This window comes from Aspergillus brunneoviolaceus (genome assembly GCF_003184695.1).
Source record: "Aspergillus brunneoviolaceus CBS 621.78 unplaced genomic scaffold BO95scaffold_64, whole genome shotgun sequence".
NCBI classification, from domain to species: domain Eukaryota; kingdom Fungi; phylum Ascomycota; class Eurotiomycetes; order Eurotiales; family Aspergillaceae; genus Aspergillus; species Aspergillus brunneoviolaceus.
In genome coordinates, this window is record NW_020290794.1 from 124,845 (window position 1) to 142,101 (window position 17,257).

At 59.2% G+C, this 17,257-nt stretch overlaps 9 protein-coding genes across 9 annotated transcripts in view; 1 reads left to right on the plus strand and 8 right to left on the minus strand.

The window, feature by feature from the left end:
• Window positions 1-518: 518 nt before the first annotated feature.
• On the minus strand, window positions 519-2,308 carry BO95DRAFT_445936 (uncharacterized protein). The gene has a single exon (XM_025587255.1). The coding sequence runs from the start codon at window positions 1,891-1,893 to the stop codon at window positions 583-585; it is 1,311 nt and encodes a 436-aa protein (XP_025439045.1). The 5' UTR covers window positions 1,894-2,308; the 3' UTR covers window positions 519-582.
• Window positions 2,309-2,398: 90 nt separating this feature from the next.
• On the plus strand, window positions 2,399-3,128 carry BO95DRAFT_445937 (uncharacterized protein). Its single transcript, XM_025587256.1, has one exon. It carries the CDS (start codon window positions 2,823-2,825, stop codon window positions 3,054-3,056), a length of 234 nt encoding a protein of 77 aa, XP_025439046.1. The 5' UTR covers window positions 2,399-2,822; the 3' UTR covers window positions 3,057-3,128.
• A 1,442-nt stretch (window positions 3,129-4,570) lies between these two features.
• On the minus strand, window positions 4,571-5,085 carry BO95DRAFT_234693 (uncharacterized protein). The gene has a single exon (XM_025581296.1). The coding sequence runs from the start codon at window positions 4,944-4,946 to the stop codon at window positions 4,677-4,679; it is 270 nt and encodes an 89-aa protein (XP_025439047.1). The 5' UTR covers window positions 4,947-5,085; the 3' UTR covers window positions 4,571-4,676.
• Window positions 5,086-6,082: 997 nt separating this feature from the next.
• BO95DRAFT_475820 (flavin-containing monooxygenase) lies at window positions 6,083-7,910 on the minus strand (the record flags this gene model as incomplete). Its single annotated transcript, XM_025589883.1, has 2 exons — window positions 6,083-6,188; window positions 6,240-7,910. The coding sequence occupies 2 exons, from the start codon at window positions 7,908-7,910 to the stop codon at window positions 6,129-6,131; spliced, it is 1,731 nt and encodes a 576-aa protein (XP_025439048.1). The 3' UTR covers window positions 6,083-6,128.
• Window positions 7,911-8,523: 613 nt separating this feature from the next.
• Window positions 8,524-9,906, minus strand: BO95DRAFT_420512 (S-adenosyl-L-methionine-dependent methyltransferase). Its single transcript, XM_025584532.1, has 2 exons — window positions 9,666-9,906; window positions 8,524-9,596 (listed from the first exon to the last, which is right to left on the minus strand). Exons 1-2 carry the CDS (start codon window positions 9,869-9,871, stop codon window positions 8,678-8,680), a joined length of 1,125 nt encoding a protein of 374 aa, XP_025439049.1. The 5' UTR covers window positions 9,872-9,906; the 3' UTR covers window positions 8,524-8,677.
• A 311-nt stretch (window positions 9,907-10,217) lies between these two features.
• BO95DRAFT_396125 (cytochrome P450) lies at window positions 10,218-11,880 on the minus strand. Its single transcript, XM_025583740.1, has 2 exons — window positions 11,645-11,880; window positions 10,218-11,597 (listed from the first exon to the last, which is right to left on the minus strand). The coding sequence occupies exons 1-2, from the start codon at window positions 11,851-11,853 to the stop codon at window positions 10,304-10,306; spliced, it is 1,503 nt and encodes a 500-aa protein (XP_025439050.1). The 5' UTR covers window positions 11,854-11,880; the 3' UTR covers window positions 10,218-10,303.
• Window positions 11,881-12,281: 401 nt separating this feature from the next.
• On the minus strand, window positions 12,282-14,101 carry BO95DRAFT_475823 (aldehyde dehydrogenase; the record flags this gene model as incomplete). The annotated part of the gene is made up of 8 exons (XM_025589884.1): window positions 12,282-12,565; window positions 12,630-13,021; window positions 13,071-13,286; window positions 13,348-13,405; window positions 13,463-13,477; window positions 13,527-13,628; window positions 13,683-13,737; window positions 13,814-14,101. 8 exons carry the CDS (start codon window positions 14,099-14,101, stop codon window positions 12,282-12,284), a joined length of 1,410 nt encoding a protein of 469 aa, XP_025439051.1.
• Window positions 14,102-14,387: 286 nt separating this feature from the next.
• Window positions 14,388-16,214, minus strand: BO95DRAFT_455772 (MDR family MFS transporter; the record flags this gene model as incomplete). Its single annotated transcript, XM_025588363.1, has 3 exons — window positions 14,388-14,439; window positions 14,638-16,178; window positions 16,200-16,214. 3 exons carry the CDS (start codon window positions 16,212-16,214, stop codon window positions 14,388-14,390), a joined length of 1,608 nt encoding a protein of 535 aa, XP_025439052.1.
• A 390-nt stretch (window positions 16,215-16,604) lies between these two features.
• psoB (hydrolase psoB) overlaps window positions 16,605-17,257 on the minus strand; it is a gene marked incomplete at both ends in the record, with an annotated part of 2,439 nt that continues 1,786 nt past the window's right edge. The window contains one exon of the mRNA XM_025589885.1: window positions 16,605-17,234. Within this exon, the coding sequence (XP_025439053.1) occupies window positions 16,605-17,234 (630 nt within the window). The remainder of the gene's footprint in view (window positions 17,235-17,257) is intronic.

The window sequence follows — 17,257 nt, forward strand, 5'->3', positions numbered from 1 at the left end:
AGTTTTCGCTGGGCGGTGGGTTCTTCTCGTCGTGGCATGATTCCTCTTCAAATCATGTTCAGGCTGTGTTCTTCGCATTCCTCTCCACAGAAGATTGACATCATGCTTGGTCCCTTATGTCTGCACCGCACCGGCAGCATTATATCAATGTCATTGTCCAGCATGCAAGGGGGCAGCCAATCCAGCAGCCGAGTTCAATAACTGCACGCGGGATGACGCATGGTAGCTCGTTCGGTGTTGTGGTCGGAGGGCTTCTAGATGGCTTGGCAGGTCGAGATCACATGATGTGATCCTTCCGTGAAGAACTCAATTCGACTGCACATGGGCTGGTTTAGTCTAACTATCGCAAAATGACGTTGTCTTTCACTGGGCACTGGGGATGCGTGGCCACTTCATAGGCGGTCACACCCGGCAGAACGGCAGCATTATCCGAAGATTATCCATTGATCCCCTCGTCTACTATCTAATCAATCTATCCTTTTATAATACAGGACATCAAGGGAGAATCAATTCTCGGCCGAGGAGAAACTATCCAGTGCAGCTGAGCAGAGCACACCCCTCCGCTAATTCCGCAAGGTGGGGCTAGAACCCCTCCTCACTCCACTGCTGAATCGCCCGCGCGCGGTTGCGCAAACTCAACTCCAGCTCGTGCACCTCGGCCAAGGCCCGGCGGACGACGTGGTCGACGCCCGACACAAAGGGCGGCGGGGTGGTCCCTGTCCCTCCGCCGAGAACCGACGATGGTGGAGTGATGGTCTCTGGAGTGGGGTAGTTGTGCGTGTGTCGCGATGGGGGAGGAGGGTGGAATGCGTGGTTGTAGGGAGCATAGCCTCTGCCTTCCGGCTGAGAGAAGAAGTGGCCGGACGAGGAATGGGAGTGGGAGTGTGCGGGATGGAAGAAAATGGAGCCTGCGGTGGCTGGGTGGTGGGGTCCTCCGGTGGCCGAGGTGGGAGGTGCTCTGGTTGAGCAAGAGGTGGTAGAGGCAGTGGACGATGTGGACGCGGAGGAGGAGCAAGAGGAAGGGGGAAGGTAATCGGGGCCGAGCAGCATCCGCTGGGTGGAGGATTTGATTTTCGTGAGGACGGTGTTGATCATCTGCACGTTGAGCATGGCCTGCAATGACCTCGCGGATGAGGACGAGAAGGAGAACGACCCGAGCGACACGTCGAGGAGCGGGTTAGAGCTGCTGTCGGACGCGGCGATATCTTCGCTGAGATGCAGCGGTCGCCGCGGGTCGAGACTGGCGGAACACCGCAGACGGTCCTGCAGGATGGAAATGAGGGCGTCAAAGTTGTGCAGCAGACGGAGGTAGGTCGTCAGCACAAGGAAGGCGAGGATACTGTGTTGGGGGTCGGCTGCCGAGACTCCGGGAGGCGTCGTCGCGCGCCCTCCCAACTCGTCCTCCCCGACCCCAAACGAATGATCTTGGCTCACGCAGTCGGCGTACAGTCGATCCAGGGTCGGATCTAACCCGTACGATCGAGAAGGCGGGCGCGTCTCGCGTGACCCAGGCGCCAACTGGGAGTTGATGCGGTGCAGGACATCCAACGTCTGCTCCGATGCCTTGAGATTACGCTGCAGATGGGTCTTGAACTGGGAATCGGGGATTGGCACGGCTTGCCCTCCGCGTCCGTCAGACATCTTCAGTGCCGACTGGGCCTTGCGGATCATGGCGGCCAATTCGCGATTATTCTGGTTCACGCTGGCTTGCAGCTGTACGAGGTCGAGCACGTAGTCGTCGGCGGTGGACTCGATGTCCGCGACCGCCAGAGCAGGATCGAGCGCGTGCTTGGGGATCTTGGCTCGATCGTCTTGGTCGGAGACGGTGAAGTCAAGATCGATTGGACCGGTAAGCAAATCCGAATATGGGACCGTTTCGGCGGGAGGCATCATCGGACCGGGTTCTCCCCAGTATGAATCTGTGTCATGCCAAGAACCGTCAGCCGGGTGCTACGTGCATTGGGGATGCGGAGTGAGGGAACAGGTCTCACCAACATCCAGCTGCATGGAGTCGGACTGGAACGCATCGAGGAGCTCACTGGTGCGTTCGCTGTCCAGGGGCTCGGGGAAGTGTGATGAGGCGTAATCCATGCCGGCCAACGGGCCCGCGGCGACGGCGGCACTACTTCGGTTGTCTGGGCTCCCCGCCGCTGTTGTGTAGGGGCTCTCCGCAGCGGATGAAGGGGCGAGGCTACCGCTGCTCTCTCGCTCGCTACTCTCCCAGCGGGCCCCGATCGTCGATCCATGCCGAGCCCGTCGAGGATCGGGGACCTCGGGCTCTCGGGCTTCAATGCGGGGGGGCCCTGACTCGGGCTGAGGCCGGCTTTTTTGTCGGGGCCGACCGAACCGCTGGGGCGGGTCGTAGACACACTCTGCATCTGCCTTGATGCAGCGGATACATGCTTTACTGGTGGTGACCCCCGGCGGACGAAGGCATTTCAGCTTTGAGGCGTGGCAGCGGTTGCACGCCTGGCGGGTGAGCGGGGCTTTACTCTGGGGGGTCGGTTGCGGCTGCTGTGGGTGCGACGCCGTCAAACTCATAGTCGGTGACATGATAGGAAGGAGTCGCAGGAGGTATGTTGTATAAACGGGGACAGTACTTGAGAATCGCAGCGCAACGAAAACCTACCTCTCCGGGTACATTCGGTGCTTTTATCTATGTACCGTACCTCCCTGCAGCGAGGCAGCAGCCGCGCCGCCTGCTGAGTACTTTTGGCACCGCTCGTGGCTGCGCAGGCATCACGATCCTGCTGCAGGCCTAGTCTCCACATGCAACACTGACTCGCTGGGGGGAGGGGGAGGTTTGCATGATCTGGAACTGAATGGAAGGTGTGCGTTTCAGTGAAGATTGGCGATGGATCAGACCGGCCATCAGATGGGATGCGCACGATGAATCCTGCGGTCTGCCTGATGCGACTTGGTGGTTGGTGGAAACCGGAAATGGCTCAACCTGGGCAAAACGAACTGCCGCTTGGATGGGCGGAGGTGTTGCGATCGAGATGTGTTTCCCCGAGACGTGCAGACACGCGGGCGAGGAGGCTCTGCAGTGGACATGATCTGATGTCGGGGGTGCAAGTCAGTGCAGGACACTGACCTTGGCTCCACTCTGCCCAGGCGCTGCCGATGTTCTGACACATACGACCTGACATAATCTCTCCATCCGAAACAGCAAAAGGTGGGCGGTGTAGGAGCGTGTAAACAACGGCCAGCCTTGCTGGGGATTTCTGGTAGTGTGCAGCGAGTGGCAGGGGTCAATCTCTCCAACCGCCAATCTCGCTGGAGAGGTCGCTATCGGTACGACCTGCACCATGCAACTCGCACCACTACTAGCCAGCCAGGGAACAATTCGGCACTAACCTCATGCCGAGTGATGAGCAAAACCAAGGAAAAGGGCAATCCTTCAGGGAGGGTGGCATGGTTGACGTGGAAGGATTGGCGAGATAGCACCGGTTGCAGGGTTGTTGCCATGTGCTGCACTAAGCCATGTGGTGACGTACGGGTTGCAGATTCAGATTCCCTGGCCTTTGTAGAGTCTGATACGTGAGGATCATTGGAGGGGGGTAGTGGGGATCGGATAACCGGGACTGTTGGCGTGGAGTACCGATGGAAGGAAGAGTTTTGGACCCCAACGGTTGACGATACCATGCATGCTTCTCTGCAGCATTATTGACTACTCGTAAGTTAGATGGGTAGGGAGTAGGCTAGGGCTAGTTCGGTGTTGTCTAGCGAGTCCAGTTGGCGATGCTATTGCATTGTTCCATGTCTAAGGGCATTGAAGAAGAAGGGGGGGGAAGGAGTGAAGAGAACTCCGCCCCCACGTTAGCCAACTGGGGAAACAAGGACGATCAAGCCCTTGCAGCACCAGGATTCACGACTAGCCAGGCTTTGTGTCAACATTGGACTAAGGTAGTAGTCTCGACTCGACTCCTCTTCACGTTAAGAAAGGAAACGCCCGCTAACCTAGTGCCCCGCCAGCCGGCCGATCGGCGGGTTTTGACCTATCAGCCGTGGCGGAGGGGGCAGTGGGTCGAGATGCTCTCGGCGGCGGTCGGGGGGGAAATTCGCTCCGATAGACGCCAGTGTTTGAGTGTACGCCTACTGCTTTGGAGTTGGGTCGACCAAGACCGTCTTCCTCTTTTCGAACACACACCTGATCACCAACTTACGGTATACTACTATGTCAATAGCATGAATTGTGTGTCTCGTGAGAAACAGATATGATATGATACCAAGCCCCGAAAAAGCTTAGCAATCACATGACCCCACTAACCCCGTCCCCGTCACCATAACTGGAAGCTAATCTTCCTTTCCGCGACGGTGAGCGCCCGGGCACTGTTTTGGCCCTCGTATTCCCTTCCCAGCGGGGATTAAGTGAATGAATCCTCCAGCCAGAACACCATGGCTATGGCCTCATCCCTGATCCATCACATCATGAAGGATGCACAGGATCTGAAGGATCAGCACTGCTCATACTAAGTACTGTACTTGTGCACTGGGTACTTAAGTTTTCGCGCTCCCGACGGTCGGTCAGCCTCGTCTTTGGCTCGGTCTGCATCATGCCACCCCGGGGGATGGATGGTACGCCTCGAGGCTCTGGCTCTGGCTCAGTCTAACCCAACCCGGTAGCCCAGTAGCCCAGGCGAGATCCAGACCCATTCCAGGGTATCTCGGCACTGTCATCTCACTTTCTTACTTATCACTGAGTAGCTATAGCTGTGTGGTAAGTAAGTAACCCATAGCCAAAATAGTACTGCATAAATCGATTCGATCGGATACGAGTACACTGCCGAACTCTCATCCAAGGTGTTTGCACTCTTCACCCAATAGATTAGCGACCTGGCAGGACGCCTAGCCACTCTTGGCAGATATGTCCGAGTGTGAGTCGAGTCGAGTCGAGTCGAGCACATATGGATGAGTAAGGTACATACTATTTTTGAGTGGGACATTGCCCCTCGATTACGGAGTACTAGGTAAGTGATTTATCCCTTCTGCCGTCGACAGAGCATGAACAATAACAAACAACCCAACCCAGCACGCCAGTTGATAAGTTACTTCTAGGCAGCGAGATTACTAGCGCTGACTTATAGTATACGATCAGGGCCCGTAGATTAGGGTTCTTACTCTTACGCGGTGACTTGCCGTGCTGGGCCAGATATTCGATTGCATGATGCCCTGTCTGTCTGTCTGTCTATTTTAGTTTAATTGAGTAGTCAGAGCACGAACTTTAGTGAAGTAGACGGCCTAGACGGCAAGTTAGGGCTTGGGGGCGACCGAGCGGACGACTTCCGCGGGAGGGCGGGGGAAGGAGGAGGAGGACAGACAGGACACGTGGAGGTTTTCTGCGGTTGGGCGGGCGGGCGGGCGGGTAGTCGGGTGTGTCGAGTCGTGTTGGTAATACGCTTACGCGCTGCTGTCTATTTTGTATTCTTGTTCCAGAAGGAATGAGCAAGGGTGATGGGGTTGATTGGTGTTTTGGGGGTGTGTACACACTGTAGCTGGAGGGGATTGTTGATGGCTGGAATGGGGTTTAGTCTTCGATCCGGGTGCTGGATGGGGTGATCGATCGTATTCTGGGGATGTATGTGTGGGATTTTGGGTTTCGCTTCTTGTGATTACTTATTAGGATTAAGTATTTTCTGGGTCTATTTTACTTGAATTCTTTTCTAAGATGAGTTCGGATTGGGGATTCATGCAGATGTTGGGGTAAATATATAGTTGAGGAGGGGGGGTTGTGTACTGTGTCTTGTGCACCGACCGAGCCACTGAGAAGCGAATACAGACTTATCAATCATTGCTACTGGTTTCTGAGTAATTAAGAATGAATTTGATGAGGCGTATTTAAACATAACAAATGTGTAAAGAAAGGTGTCTTGATGACTCTACTGGTTGTACTGGGAATTTGAAAGAAAGGGGGGTCCGGGGGTTCTCCCCGGGACGGTACATTCTAGGACTTAGAACTGAGGTTACCAGGAAGCTGAAAGAAAGGGAGGTCCGGGGGTTCTCCCCCGGAACGTCTTACTCTAGATGTATACAAAGGTGCAATTGCATCAATGCCTCTATGTGAGGAACGGGATACAACAGGCACAACAAAAAACATAATCATTAGTGAACTACAGTAACAAAACCACCTAGCTATCCTGCTTCGCAAGATCTTCCTTGGCCGACGAAGGCGGCATCCCAAACAACCGCTCGAAAAAGTTCGTCGTCGCCTCCAGCCCGCCCGGCGCCGGATTCTCCACCTTCTCCCCGTCGGCCTTCACGACCTCGAACCCCGGGAACGCGGGCAGCGCGTCGCGGATCTGCCGCGCGTACATGGGCATTCCGGCCGGGTAGGACACCAACTCGAAAGGCTTGCCGGGGATGGAGCCGCCCATGTAGGTGGAGTGGACGGTGGGGAAGAAGCTGGCGTTCTGGAAGGCGCGGATCTGCAGCTTCCAGGCGTGGGCGGCCTCGCGCGAGGGGTTGATGGAGCGGATGGCCTGGCGCTCCATCTGCTTGATGGCGTCGGCGATCCAGCGGCCCTGCACCTCGATGGTGGTCACGGCCTGGCTGAACAGGGTGGGCGCGTGGGTGCCGTACAGGTGGAACAGGTTGGGGTAGCCGGCCACCGTCAGCCCCAGGTAGGTCTCGGCGGCCTGCGACCAGTCCTCCTGCAGCGTGGTGCCGTGGATGCTGCGGACGCCCAGGTTGATCATGCTGCCGGTGGTGGTGTCGAACCCGGTCGCCAGACACACGACGTCGACCTCGTGCACGGTGCCGTCCTGCATCCGGATGCCGGTCTCGGTGAAGCCGACGATCGGGTTGCTCTTGGCGTCGACCAGCTCGACCGTGTCGCGGTTGAACTGCTCGTAGAAGTCCGTCTCCAGCGAGGAGCGCTTGCCGCCGAAGAAGTAGGGCGGCTCGACGGGCGCCAGCAGGTCTCGGACGCGCTCGTCGTTCAGGCGCGCCCGCGTCTTCTTGGCCCAGAAATCGTACAGGTAGCGGTTGGCGACCGGGTTGAGCATCGTGTCCTTGTAGTTGGCGGTGGAGAAGTCGAAGCCGCCGGCTTGGTAGCGCTGCTCGTAGAAGGCCTCGCGCTCAGCCTCGGAGTCCTCGAGGGCGCTGCGCTCGCTGAAGTCCACCAGCGCGCCCGTGAAGGTCTTCTCGCGCAGGTCGAACAGCTGCGGGTAGATGGGCTTGAGCTGGTTCTGCTCGTCCGCGGTGAGCTCCTTGCGGCGCATCGGGATGGAGTAGTTGGGCGACCGCAGGAAGACCTTCAGGTGGCCGGCTTGCGGGCCCCACGCCTGCGTGACCTGCACGCCCGAGGCGCCCGTACCGATGATGGCGGCGCGCTTGCCGCGCACGTCGACCTCGTGCTCCGGCCAGAAGGAGGTGTGGTGGATGGGGCCCTTGAAGTTCTCGATCCCCTCCCACTCCGGGATGTAGCGCTTGGACGAGACGCCCGCCGCGGCGATGAAATACTTGGCGTACGCGGTGCGGCCGTCTTGGGTCTTGACGACCCAGCGGCTCTGGCTGGTGTCGAACTGGGCGTCGACGACGACGCTGCCGAAGGCGACGTCCTTCTTGATGTCGAGGACCTTGTCGACGTGGTCGAAGTAGGCCCGCAGCTCTTGGTAGTCGGGGTAGTTGGTGGTCCAGGTCCAGTCCTTGTAGGTCTCGGGGATGGAGAATTGGTATAGGGGCACCTGCGAGTCGACTCGTGCTCCGGGGTAGCAGTTGAACCGCCACGTGCCGCCCAGGTCGGAGCCTGCCTCGTAGACGACGGTTTTAAGGCCCTGTTTGCGCAGCTCGTGCAGCATGTAGATGCCGCTGAACCCGGCGCCCACGATGAGGACATCTACCTGGAGGTTTTCCTCGTAGATGCCCGTGGAGCCATGGGGGTGGGAGAATTCTTTGAGCTCGCGATGCATGATGCTTAGGGTTGTGGGAGAGATGTGGGTTGTGTGAGGTTGAGTCTCATGGCGATGTGATTATTATAGTTGATGCATAACGAGGTCCGATTCGGCGAGTAGATCTGTCATGCCACAGTTTGCTTTCACGATGGGTGGTGTTTGGTGTTGTTGGCGTGTGTTGTTGGCGTGTGTTGGTGGTTGTGTTGGTGGTTGGCCGGCGAGTATCCTATCTCTCCGAGGTCCGGGTGGTGAATATCGCCGACGGCGCCGATACAGATCGTCCCCGGTGGGAACCTCAAACCCACTCAAAAGAGAGCAGTGAGCAACCGACTGCAATAGCTGTGTGCTTTGTGGGACGAGGCTGTGTGTATCCACTCTGATTGTGCTGCCACAGGCTGTTTCTGTCAGCTGGTTTACCTGCCACAATCCTTAGTTATGCAATATGGAGTTGATTAGTTCATCAACTGCCTAATCTGAGACCGACTCTGATATATACCTAGAACAAACACGCTCCGGGGGAGAACCCCCGGACCCCCCTTTTTTTCAGCTTCCTGGTAATACTCAACCCTAAGAAATAACACAATCTTAGGCATCCTAGAATAAACACGTCCCGGGGGAGAACCCCCGGACCCCCCTTTCTTTCAACTTCCCAGTAACACCCAACCCTAAGTTCTCCAATGAACGTGACCTAATAGCACTCAAGCATATTCATGTTCACCCAGATTAAAAGACACACATTCCAAGCCCCCCACAACCAAACCAAACCCAACAACAACAAAGACAATCTACTTCCTCCCCAACCGAACATAGACAAACCAACACTCAACAGCCTCATTCCGATGCCCCTCCAAAAACCTCGCCCTAGTCCGCTCCACCCACTCCGCCAACAGCCCATCGACCACCGTCTGATCCGTAACGCCCATCCCCTCCTTTACAGCCTTAACAAAATACCCCGCCACAACAGCCATCAGCCAATCCACCACCGTCCGCGCATACCACTCAGCATGCTCCTCCTCCTCCCCCGGCTTCGCCTTCCTCCGATCCTCCAATTCCTGGAGCGCAGGATGCACAACCTTCCGCTCAAACACCTCCTCCACCTCCCAATCCGCCACCACCGCCCCCTCCGCCAGGGTACGCCGCACATCCGCCATACAGCGATTATAAGCGGGAACCTCGAACACAGTCGCGACGGCGGGACTCAGCACGCCCGCCTGCAGCATATCGATCATCGCCGCGCGACACGCGTCCACCGGCCCCGCATAGTTGGTGATCTCCTCCCCGTTGGGCCCCAGCTCCTGCCCCACGAAGCTCAGCACCAGCGCCCCGCCCGGCACGATCTCCTCCGCGCGATGCGCCAGGAAAGCGAGGAGGTCGGCGTGCGCCTGCGCGCGGAACTCGGCCTGCCGGACCTCGTGCGTCGGGACGGGGCCCTGCGGCGGCACCGGGGTGACGCGGTCGAGGTGGTGCAGGGCCGCGAGCGAGAAGGCCACGTCCACGCTTCCCTTCGGGGCGACGCGCGAGTAGAAGGAGGCCGGGAGGAGGGAGGTGAAAACTTTGTTGTTGTTGGTGGCGGGCCAGGTCATGGCTGTCAGATTGGCGGCGAGGGTGGTGAAGTCGTTGGCGGGGCGGTCGTTGAATTGCAGGTGGATTTCGCGGGTGGGGGCCGGGGCGTGGGATTTGAGGATCGTGGTTATCGGGGTGTGACTGTAGTATCTTTGGTTAGTTTGGGAAAGGGGGTGGGGGTATGGATTGGGGAATATTGGGGAGGCGCACGAGTTGTTGCCGTGGGCGGAGCCGAATTCGAGGATTGTGAGGGGGCGCGAGGTTGGGTCTTGCTGCTTCGCTTTGGATGCTGCTGCTGCCGCGGATAGGAGAGGCAGGGCGTGGAGCATGGCGGCGTGCTGCAGGGCTGAGTTGGAGCTGTAGAAGCCGTTGCCGTGCATGGGCACGTCGTTGGCGCTGACTTTGGCGGGGGACATGTTGATGGCCTGGATTTACTTGATGGGTCTTTGCTGGGTGGTTTGAGTGTTTAGGGTACTGGTTACGGTCGTGGTGGTATATATACTAGCATCTGCAGTCGTCGGCGAGTTACAGCCGGCGAGATTCGGTGGGTTGCTACTGTTACGGATGCATTCGATGCATAGCTCGATGATAGTAGGAAATTCCGGGACTTTTGTGCGTTACAGCTCAGGGATAAGGGTTGTTTTAAGCTGGGAAGTTGAAAAAAAGGGGGGTCCGGGGGTTCTCCCCCGGGACGGTAGATTGTAGAACTTAGATTTAAGTGTTACTGGGAAGCTGAAAGAAAGGGGGGTCCGGGGGTTCTCCCCCGGAACGGCATATTCTAGGACTTAAGACTAAGGTACCTAGGAAGATCACAACAACATGAACTCTGTACAGCATCAGGGCTACAGCTACCTCCTTCCCACGGTCATGAGATATCTGTGTCCCCGCATCTGCTGCGCGATCCGAAACACGGTCGACTCATCCTGGCCCGGCACATACTCGAACCGAAAGCGCCGGAGCAGCGAGACCAGCGAGAGATGCATCTCCTGCGCGGCGAAGTGCTTGCCGATGCAGACGCGACTGCCCGCCGAGAACGGGTAGTAGGGGAGGCTGTTGGCCTCGCCCTTGGCGTAGACGTCCAGCCAGCGCTCGGGGAGGAACTCGGTCGCGTTCGGCCACAGAGTCTCGTCCAGATGCACCTCCTGCGTCGTGGGGAAGACCGTCGTGCCCTTGGGGATGTCATACCCCAGCAGGGTCTCGTCCTTGCGCGACTCGCGCGGACTGCCCGTCGCCTGGCCGGGGACCAGGCGCATGGTCTCGTCGATGCACGCCTGCAGGTAGACCATGCCGGACATGCTGTAGTCGCAGTCCGTGGGACGCGGGTCGCTGCGGGGATACCAGCGGTCGATCTCCTCGTAGAGGGCGGCGAGCTTGCGTGGGTGGCGCAGGAGGTGGATGAGGGTGAACAGCTCGGCGTTGGCGGTGGTCTCGCTGCCGGCGATGAGCAGCACGACGCTCTCGTCCTGGATGTCGGAGACGCGGAACGGCGAGGCGGGGCTCTCGTCCGCCGCTTCGATCATCTTCTGGAGCAGGTCCTCGCGGGGCGGGCCCTGGCGGCTGGCGATCTGCGCGCGGCGCTTCGCCACGATCTCGTTGGTGAACCAGCTGACGTAGGGGTCGCGGTTCGGGATGAAGGGGATCTTGGTGAGCCACGGCATGAACTGCAGGATGCCCGACAGTTTGAGCGCCTGCTTCAGCCGGTCCGGCAGCGGATGCGACCCGTTCTTGACCAGGTCAAAGGTCTGCCCGAACGTCGTCACGCCGATGATGTCCGCCGCCAGCGACTGGATCATGTGCTGCATGTCCACGGTGGTCGTGCCGTTTGCACACTGTCTGTCGAGCTCGTCCACCAGCACGGAAATGCAGTCGCGCATCAGGGGCTGCATGCTGCGGATGTACCGCAGGCCGAACATGCTCGAGACGAGGCGTTTGCGCTGGCTGTAGGCCTTCTTGTCGGTGAAGGCCAGGAGGGTCGGCCGCTGCGGGTCCTGCCGGAAGTTGCCGTACACGGCTTCCGATTTGGCCCAGTCCTCCGTGTGAACGATGCGTTTGATCTCGCGGGCGTCGGAAATGGAGATCATGGTCGGGGAAAGGGCGACGATGGGGCCGTACTTCTTGTGCAGGCCGACGGTGAAGATGTGGCTGGGTTGTTAGACCCCTGTGACGATCTTGAGGGGGGAGGAGATTACCTTTCACCCTTGGCGATTGCGATCTTGAGGGGCAAGGAGGTGAGTTTGTGGAGCCATGAGCCGGGGATGCGCGAGACGGGCGAGAAGGGTCGCTGCAGGTACTGGAATAGCTTGGGGATGATGTAGCCGACGAGGAGGAGCGTCCAGACGAGGTTCATGCCGGAGAGGTAGGGCTTGAGGAGCCCGGTGATGTCGTGCATTTCCGCCATCGTGGCTGTCCTTTTTGGAGTGGGCGGTGGTCCTGGTGGACGCTGGCTATTTATCGAGTGGAACAAGTGAACAGTGAACTATGTAGTGACTACCGGCGATGGCCAAAAGTCGCCGATCCGCCAGCTGGGTTCAGCCCAATGCTAATATCAGTGGCATGACTGGTTATGAAGGCCCAGTAAGACTATGGAACCATTGTTCCTATTGAATAACACTCAACCCTAAGTCATCGAGTATACCGTCCCGGGGGGGGAACCTCCGGACCCCCCTTTCTTTCAACTTCCCATAACACTCAACCCTAATATATACACAGAGTAAGACGTCCCGGGGGAGAACCCCCGGACCCCCCTTCTTTTCAGCTTCCTGGTAACACGCAATCCCAATACATACCAAGCCTAACAGAATTTTCCCCCAACGATCCTCAATACCCCTATTTGTACACATGCACCGATTTGACCTGGCAGAACCCCAACAGCCCCTCCAGCCCATACTCCACCCCCACCCCGCTCTGCTTATGGCCGCCAAAGGGCACGTAGGCATTTGGCTTGGGCGGCCCGTTCACAAACACATTCCCCACGTCCAACTGGGCCGACACTCTCTCCGCCAACTCAGCATCCGCCGTCCAGACAATCGCGCTCAACCCGGTGGTGCCCTCGTTCGCGATGCCCACCACTTCATCCGCGGTATTGAACGGCTTGCAAGAGACGACAGGCCCTACAATCCACAACAGTCACAGTCAGTACAAACCCACGGGTCAATCGATCACCAGAAAACCCACCAAAAACCTCCTCCTGCAGGACCCCCGCCTCATCCGGCGGATTATCCAGCACGACGGGCCGAACAAACAGCCCCTGCTCCTCGCCCCCCTTCTTCCCCTCCTCCCCACCCGCCACAAACCTCAGCCCTAATTCCTTACACTCCCGCAGCACCGCCTGCACCTTCTCAAACTGCATCTCATTCTGCACCGGCCCCACATCCCCCACCACCTGCATCTTCTGCGTGACATCCCCCAAAACCCTCACAAACTCCCCATAAACAGACGAATGCACATACAGCCGCCGCGCATTGATGCACACCTGCCCCGCATTGAACCACAACCCGCCCGCAATCTTCGCGGCCGTCGCCGCGACATCCACATCCGGGAAAACAATCCCGACGTTGTTCCCGCCGCTGCGTGCGTCAGCCCGTCTCTTCGGTCTTGGGGAGGGGAAGGGCATACGTCTCCAGGGTAAACCGCTTCATGGTCTCGGCGCAGCCGCGCATGATCTTCTGGCCGGTGGCCGTGGACCCCGTGAAGGAGATCTTCTGGATGCGCGGGTGGTGGACGAGGAGGGGGCCGAGCGTGTCGTCGCCGCTGAGGGCTTGGAGGATCCCCGGGGGGAAGATGTGTTGCGCGAGGTGGATGAGTTTGAGGGTGGTGTAGGGGGTGAATGGTCTTGTTTGTTAGTTGGGTTTGGGGTGCTACAGGGGGGAGGGGAAGGGGAAGGGAGACGGACGAGGGTTTGACGATGATGGTGTTGCCTGTTGCGATTGCGGGGGCGATTTTGCCCATTGCTAGGGGCAAAATTTTAGAGAATGCTTGGAGAAGTGGGTGATGGATGCGGTAAATACCTAGGCTGATGGGGACTGGTGCTGGTTAGCAAGCATGGCTGGTGGTAAAGGGCAAGGCACGTACAGTTCCACGGACAAATGGCGGCGACCACGCCCAGGGGCTCGTACTTGGTTATCGCTACGAGCTCGTCGTCTTCGTGCTTCGTCTCGGGGAGGGTGTACTTGGCTGAACACGCGTCAGCTTGGTGTTCCCTTGTGTCTTGCTGTGACCTGTACGCACCAGGATACCGCAACCACTCCGCCGCCCAGTATACCTCGATCGCGGCCGTTTGTCTCTGTCTTTGTCAAAAACTGCACACTAGGAAGACACACCGCCAAAAAAAAAGAAAAAAGAAAAAAGGCAAGGCATACACTCCGCCCCGTCTCCGCCATCAACAGCTCCACAAACTCCTCGGCATGCTGGAGGTAGAGATCCGCGAACTCGCCCAGCAGCCGCGTGCGCTCGGTGTAAGGCACCGCCGCCCAGCCGGGGAAGGCCGCTGCGGCGGCGGCGACCGCGTCGTCGACATCCTGCGCGGTCGCGACCGGGACGTCCCACAGTTTGGCGCGGGTGAGCGGCGAGACGCCCGCGTGGACGGTGGCGGCGGAGCGCGGCTGGCCGGCGATGATGTTGTGGAAGGTGGTGAAGTCGAGGGACATGGTGTCGTCTGTCTGTGCAGAGGGGCTGGGTGTTGGAGCAGGCTTGTAGTTTGGTGTTCTGTTCTTCTATGGACATGTGTGCAAGTGGTGTCGGCGAGTTTCGGTGAGTTCGGCGGCTCTCTCAGCCTTAAGCCCTGGAATGAACACGTTCCGGGGGAGAACCCCCGGACCCCCCTTTTTTTCAACTTCCCGGTAACCTGCATTTTAAGACTTAACTGGGACTTGAGTGTGGCCAGGAAGCTGAAAGAAAGGGGGGTCCGGGGGTTCTCCCCCGGGAAGCCCTACTCTAGGTACACATCAGGATGCGCACTACCGGTTGAACACAGGGAGTCACGGCCCTATTGCAGAGTCAATGTAGTAGCTACCTAGTCATGAATACAGCTCTCTGGACAGAGCATCGATTGAGTTAGTTCGAATGCAGTAAGACAGAGACAGTCTACCTCGCCTCCTCCACCCGGCCGCCCTTCCCCATCTCGACCCCCTCCCCCACGATCCTCGTCTTGGACTCCCCTTCCCCCTCGGCCTGCATCCCATACTCGGTATTCAACTCCTCCCGCAACCGATACGCCTTGACCAAGAAGCACAGCAGGAACCCCACCCCGCAGAACGCAATACTGACCTGCCACACCTCCCGTAGACTGGCCACGTACAGCCGCCGAATCGCCCGCATCACCTCAGGTCTGTCCTTGAACGAGCTCATAAACGCCTTGGTAGCGCGCTCGTACGCCCCTCCGTTCACCAGCAGCCCCCTGACCGTAGGATCATCGATCGTCTGCGACGCGAGGGTATTCGCTTTCGTATTGAACACCGCCGCGGGGATCGCGGTGCCCCAGATGGCGCCGAAGTTGCGCATGAAGATCCAGGTGGCTGTGCCGGTGGCGACGTCGCTTTCGGGGAGACTGGCGAGGATCGGGGGTAGACCGGTCGTGAAGACGATGCCGGTGCCGACCCCGAACAGGATCTGGTAGCCTGTCCATTCGCCGGTGGTGGTGGACTGATCCAGCAGGGTGAAGAGCCCGCAGGCGATGGTCATCAGGGCGAAACCAACGTACTGGAAGCTCCGGTAGCGGCCGGTCTTGGTCATCAGGATGCCGGCGACGATGCCGGCAGGGGCGGTGGTGGTGGCGACCGGGAAGAGCATGACGGCGGAGCGCGTCGGGGTGGCGTTGAGCACGGCCTGGAAGTAGATGGGCAGGAAGTAGCACACCCAGAACAGGAGCAGGCTGTAGATGAAGGCCATCACGAACAGGGTGGCGGCGGTGCGGTTGCGGAACAGGCGCAGTGGCATCGTCGGTTCGGGCGGCAGCGCCTCGTAGGCGATGAACCCGAGCAGTCCCACAAACCCGAGGACAAGGGGCACAATCGTCCGCCACGAGGACCACGGGTGCGTCGTGCCCGCCCAGGTGAGCGAGAGGAGGATGGCGGTCACGCCCAGGGTGAGCAGCGTGATGCCGCCCCAGTCGATGGTGCGCAGACGGCGCAGGATGCTCGTGTCGGAGCGGGGATTGCGGACCCGCAGGAGGGTCACGATCAGGAACAGCGAGCTGCCCGCGATCGGGAGGTTGATGTAGAAGATCCACCGCCACGACACGTTCTGCGTGAACCCCCCGCCCATGATGGGCCCGACCACGGCGGCGAGCGTCCAGGCGGCGCCTAGGATCCCCGCGTAGACGCCACGCTCGCGCAGCGAGACCATGTCGCACACGAGCACCTCGGAGAGCGTGGTGATGCTGCCGCCGCCGAGGCCCTGGATGGTGCGGCCCGCGAGCAGCATCCCCGTGTTGCGCGCGGCGCCGGAGATGGCGCTCCCCACGGCGAAGATGAGCAGCGCGAGGGTGGTCATGCTGCGCCGACCGAAGATGTTGGACAGTTGGCCCACGATCGCCGACGAGACGGTCGAGGACAGGAGGTAGGTGTTGATGATCCAGATGTAGAGCTCCTCGGAGCCCAGGTCGGCGGTGATGGTGGGCAGGGCGGTCGAGATGATCGAAGTGTCGAGCGCGGCCACGAAAGTCGCGATCCCGATGGCCAGGAAGATGAGCCAGAAGCGCAGGCCCTTCTTGGGAGGGGCATTCGGCTGTGCTGGCACATTGTGTACGTCGTGTTCAGACATGTTGTACTTGAGAGTAGGGAGGAGGGGCCAGTGTGCTATGATTAGGGTCTATATAATTTGGCCGAGGGGCTGAATCTCGCCGAAAGGATTTATTCCCTGCGGTTACACTGCAGATCCTATAAGCTACGCAATGCTCAACCCTAATGTACACCTGGAATAAACACGGTCCGGGGGAGAACCCCCGGACGCCCCCCCGTTTATCAATTTCGATTTCCCAATAAGCCTCAATTCAAAGTCCCAGAGTATGCCGTCCCGGGGGAGAACCCCCGGACCCCCCTTTCTTTCAGCTTCCTGGCAATACTAACCCTAAGTCCAAAGTAAACACATCCGGGGGAGAACCCCGGACCCCCCTTCCTTTCAGCTTCCAAGACTCCTACACGCTGCAGCCCACTAAACAGGAGCCACCTTCCGTACGGCAACCAAGCACGGCTCCCCAAACACCTCCCTCACCCTCTCCGCCCCAACCACCCGAAGATACCACCGCACCACCCGGGGAAACCGCCCCCTCATCTCCTCATCGATATAATGCATGAACGCCCAGAACAGCGCCGACGCGAGCGTCAAATCCGCCAAGGACAACTCCCCCTCTGTCGCAAGAAACTCCTTCTCCTTCTTACCCACCGCAAGATGCCGCTCCACCACCGCCAACGCCTCCTCCAACCCTTTGGCCCCCTCAGCATCGACTCCCGCATCGTACTCCCGCATCCCCACGCGCCACAGCACCACCGCCGCCATGTTCCGGAACACCTCGTTCTCCGCGAAGCAGATCCACTGCCGCACCGCCGCCTGCTCGGCGACATTGCGGCCCAGCAGCGCCGGCGCCGCGGGCCCGCACCCCGCCACGTACTGCGCGATCGCGTCGGATTCGACCAGCGTCACCTCGCCGTCGGAAGATTCGAAGGCGGGGACCTTGCCGGTGGGGAATTTCTGGAGGAATTCGGGGGATTTGTTGGCCGTGCCGAAGGCGAAGGGTTGGGGGACGTCGAGGGTGAGGTTGTTTAGTGCCGCCGCGGCTTGGATCTGGTGTTTGTTAGTAGGGGGGG

What these genes read in the sequence shown, in the direction of transcription:
- BO95DRAFT_445936 (XM_025587255.1), bottom strand. Translation starts at nt 1,893, where the DNA reads ATGATGCCTCCCGCCGAAACGGTCCCATATTCGGATTTGCTTACCGGT.
- BO95DRAFT_445937 (XM_025587256.1), top strand. Translation starts at nt 2,823, where the DNA reads ATGGAAGGTGTGCGTTTCAGTGAAGATTGGCGATGGATCAGACCGGCC.
- BO95DRAFT_234693 (XM_025581296.1), bottom strand. Translation starts at nt 4,946, where the DNA reads ATGTCCCACTCAAAAATAGTATGTACCTTACTCATCCATATGTGCTCG.
- BO95DRAFT_420512 (XM_025584532.1), bottom strand. Translation starts at nt 9,871, where the DNA reads ATGTCCCCCGCCAAAGTCAGCGCCAACGACGTGCCCATGCACGGCAAC. An exon ending in TCCGCCCACGGCAACAACTC is followed by an intron (nt 9,597 to 9,665) that starts GTGCGCCTCCCC and finishes AAGATACTACAG; the next exon opens with TCACACCCCGATAACCACGA.
- BO95DRAFT_396125 (XM_025583740.1), bottom strand. Translation starts at nt 11,853, where the DNA reads ATGGCGGAAATGCACGACATCACCGGGCTCCTCAAGCCCTACCTCTCC. An exon ending in GCAATCGCCAAGGGTGAAAG is followed by an intron (nt 11,598 to 11,644) that starts GTAATCTCCTCC and finishes CTAACAACCCAG; the next exon opens with CCACATCTTCACCGTCGGCC.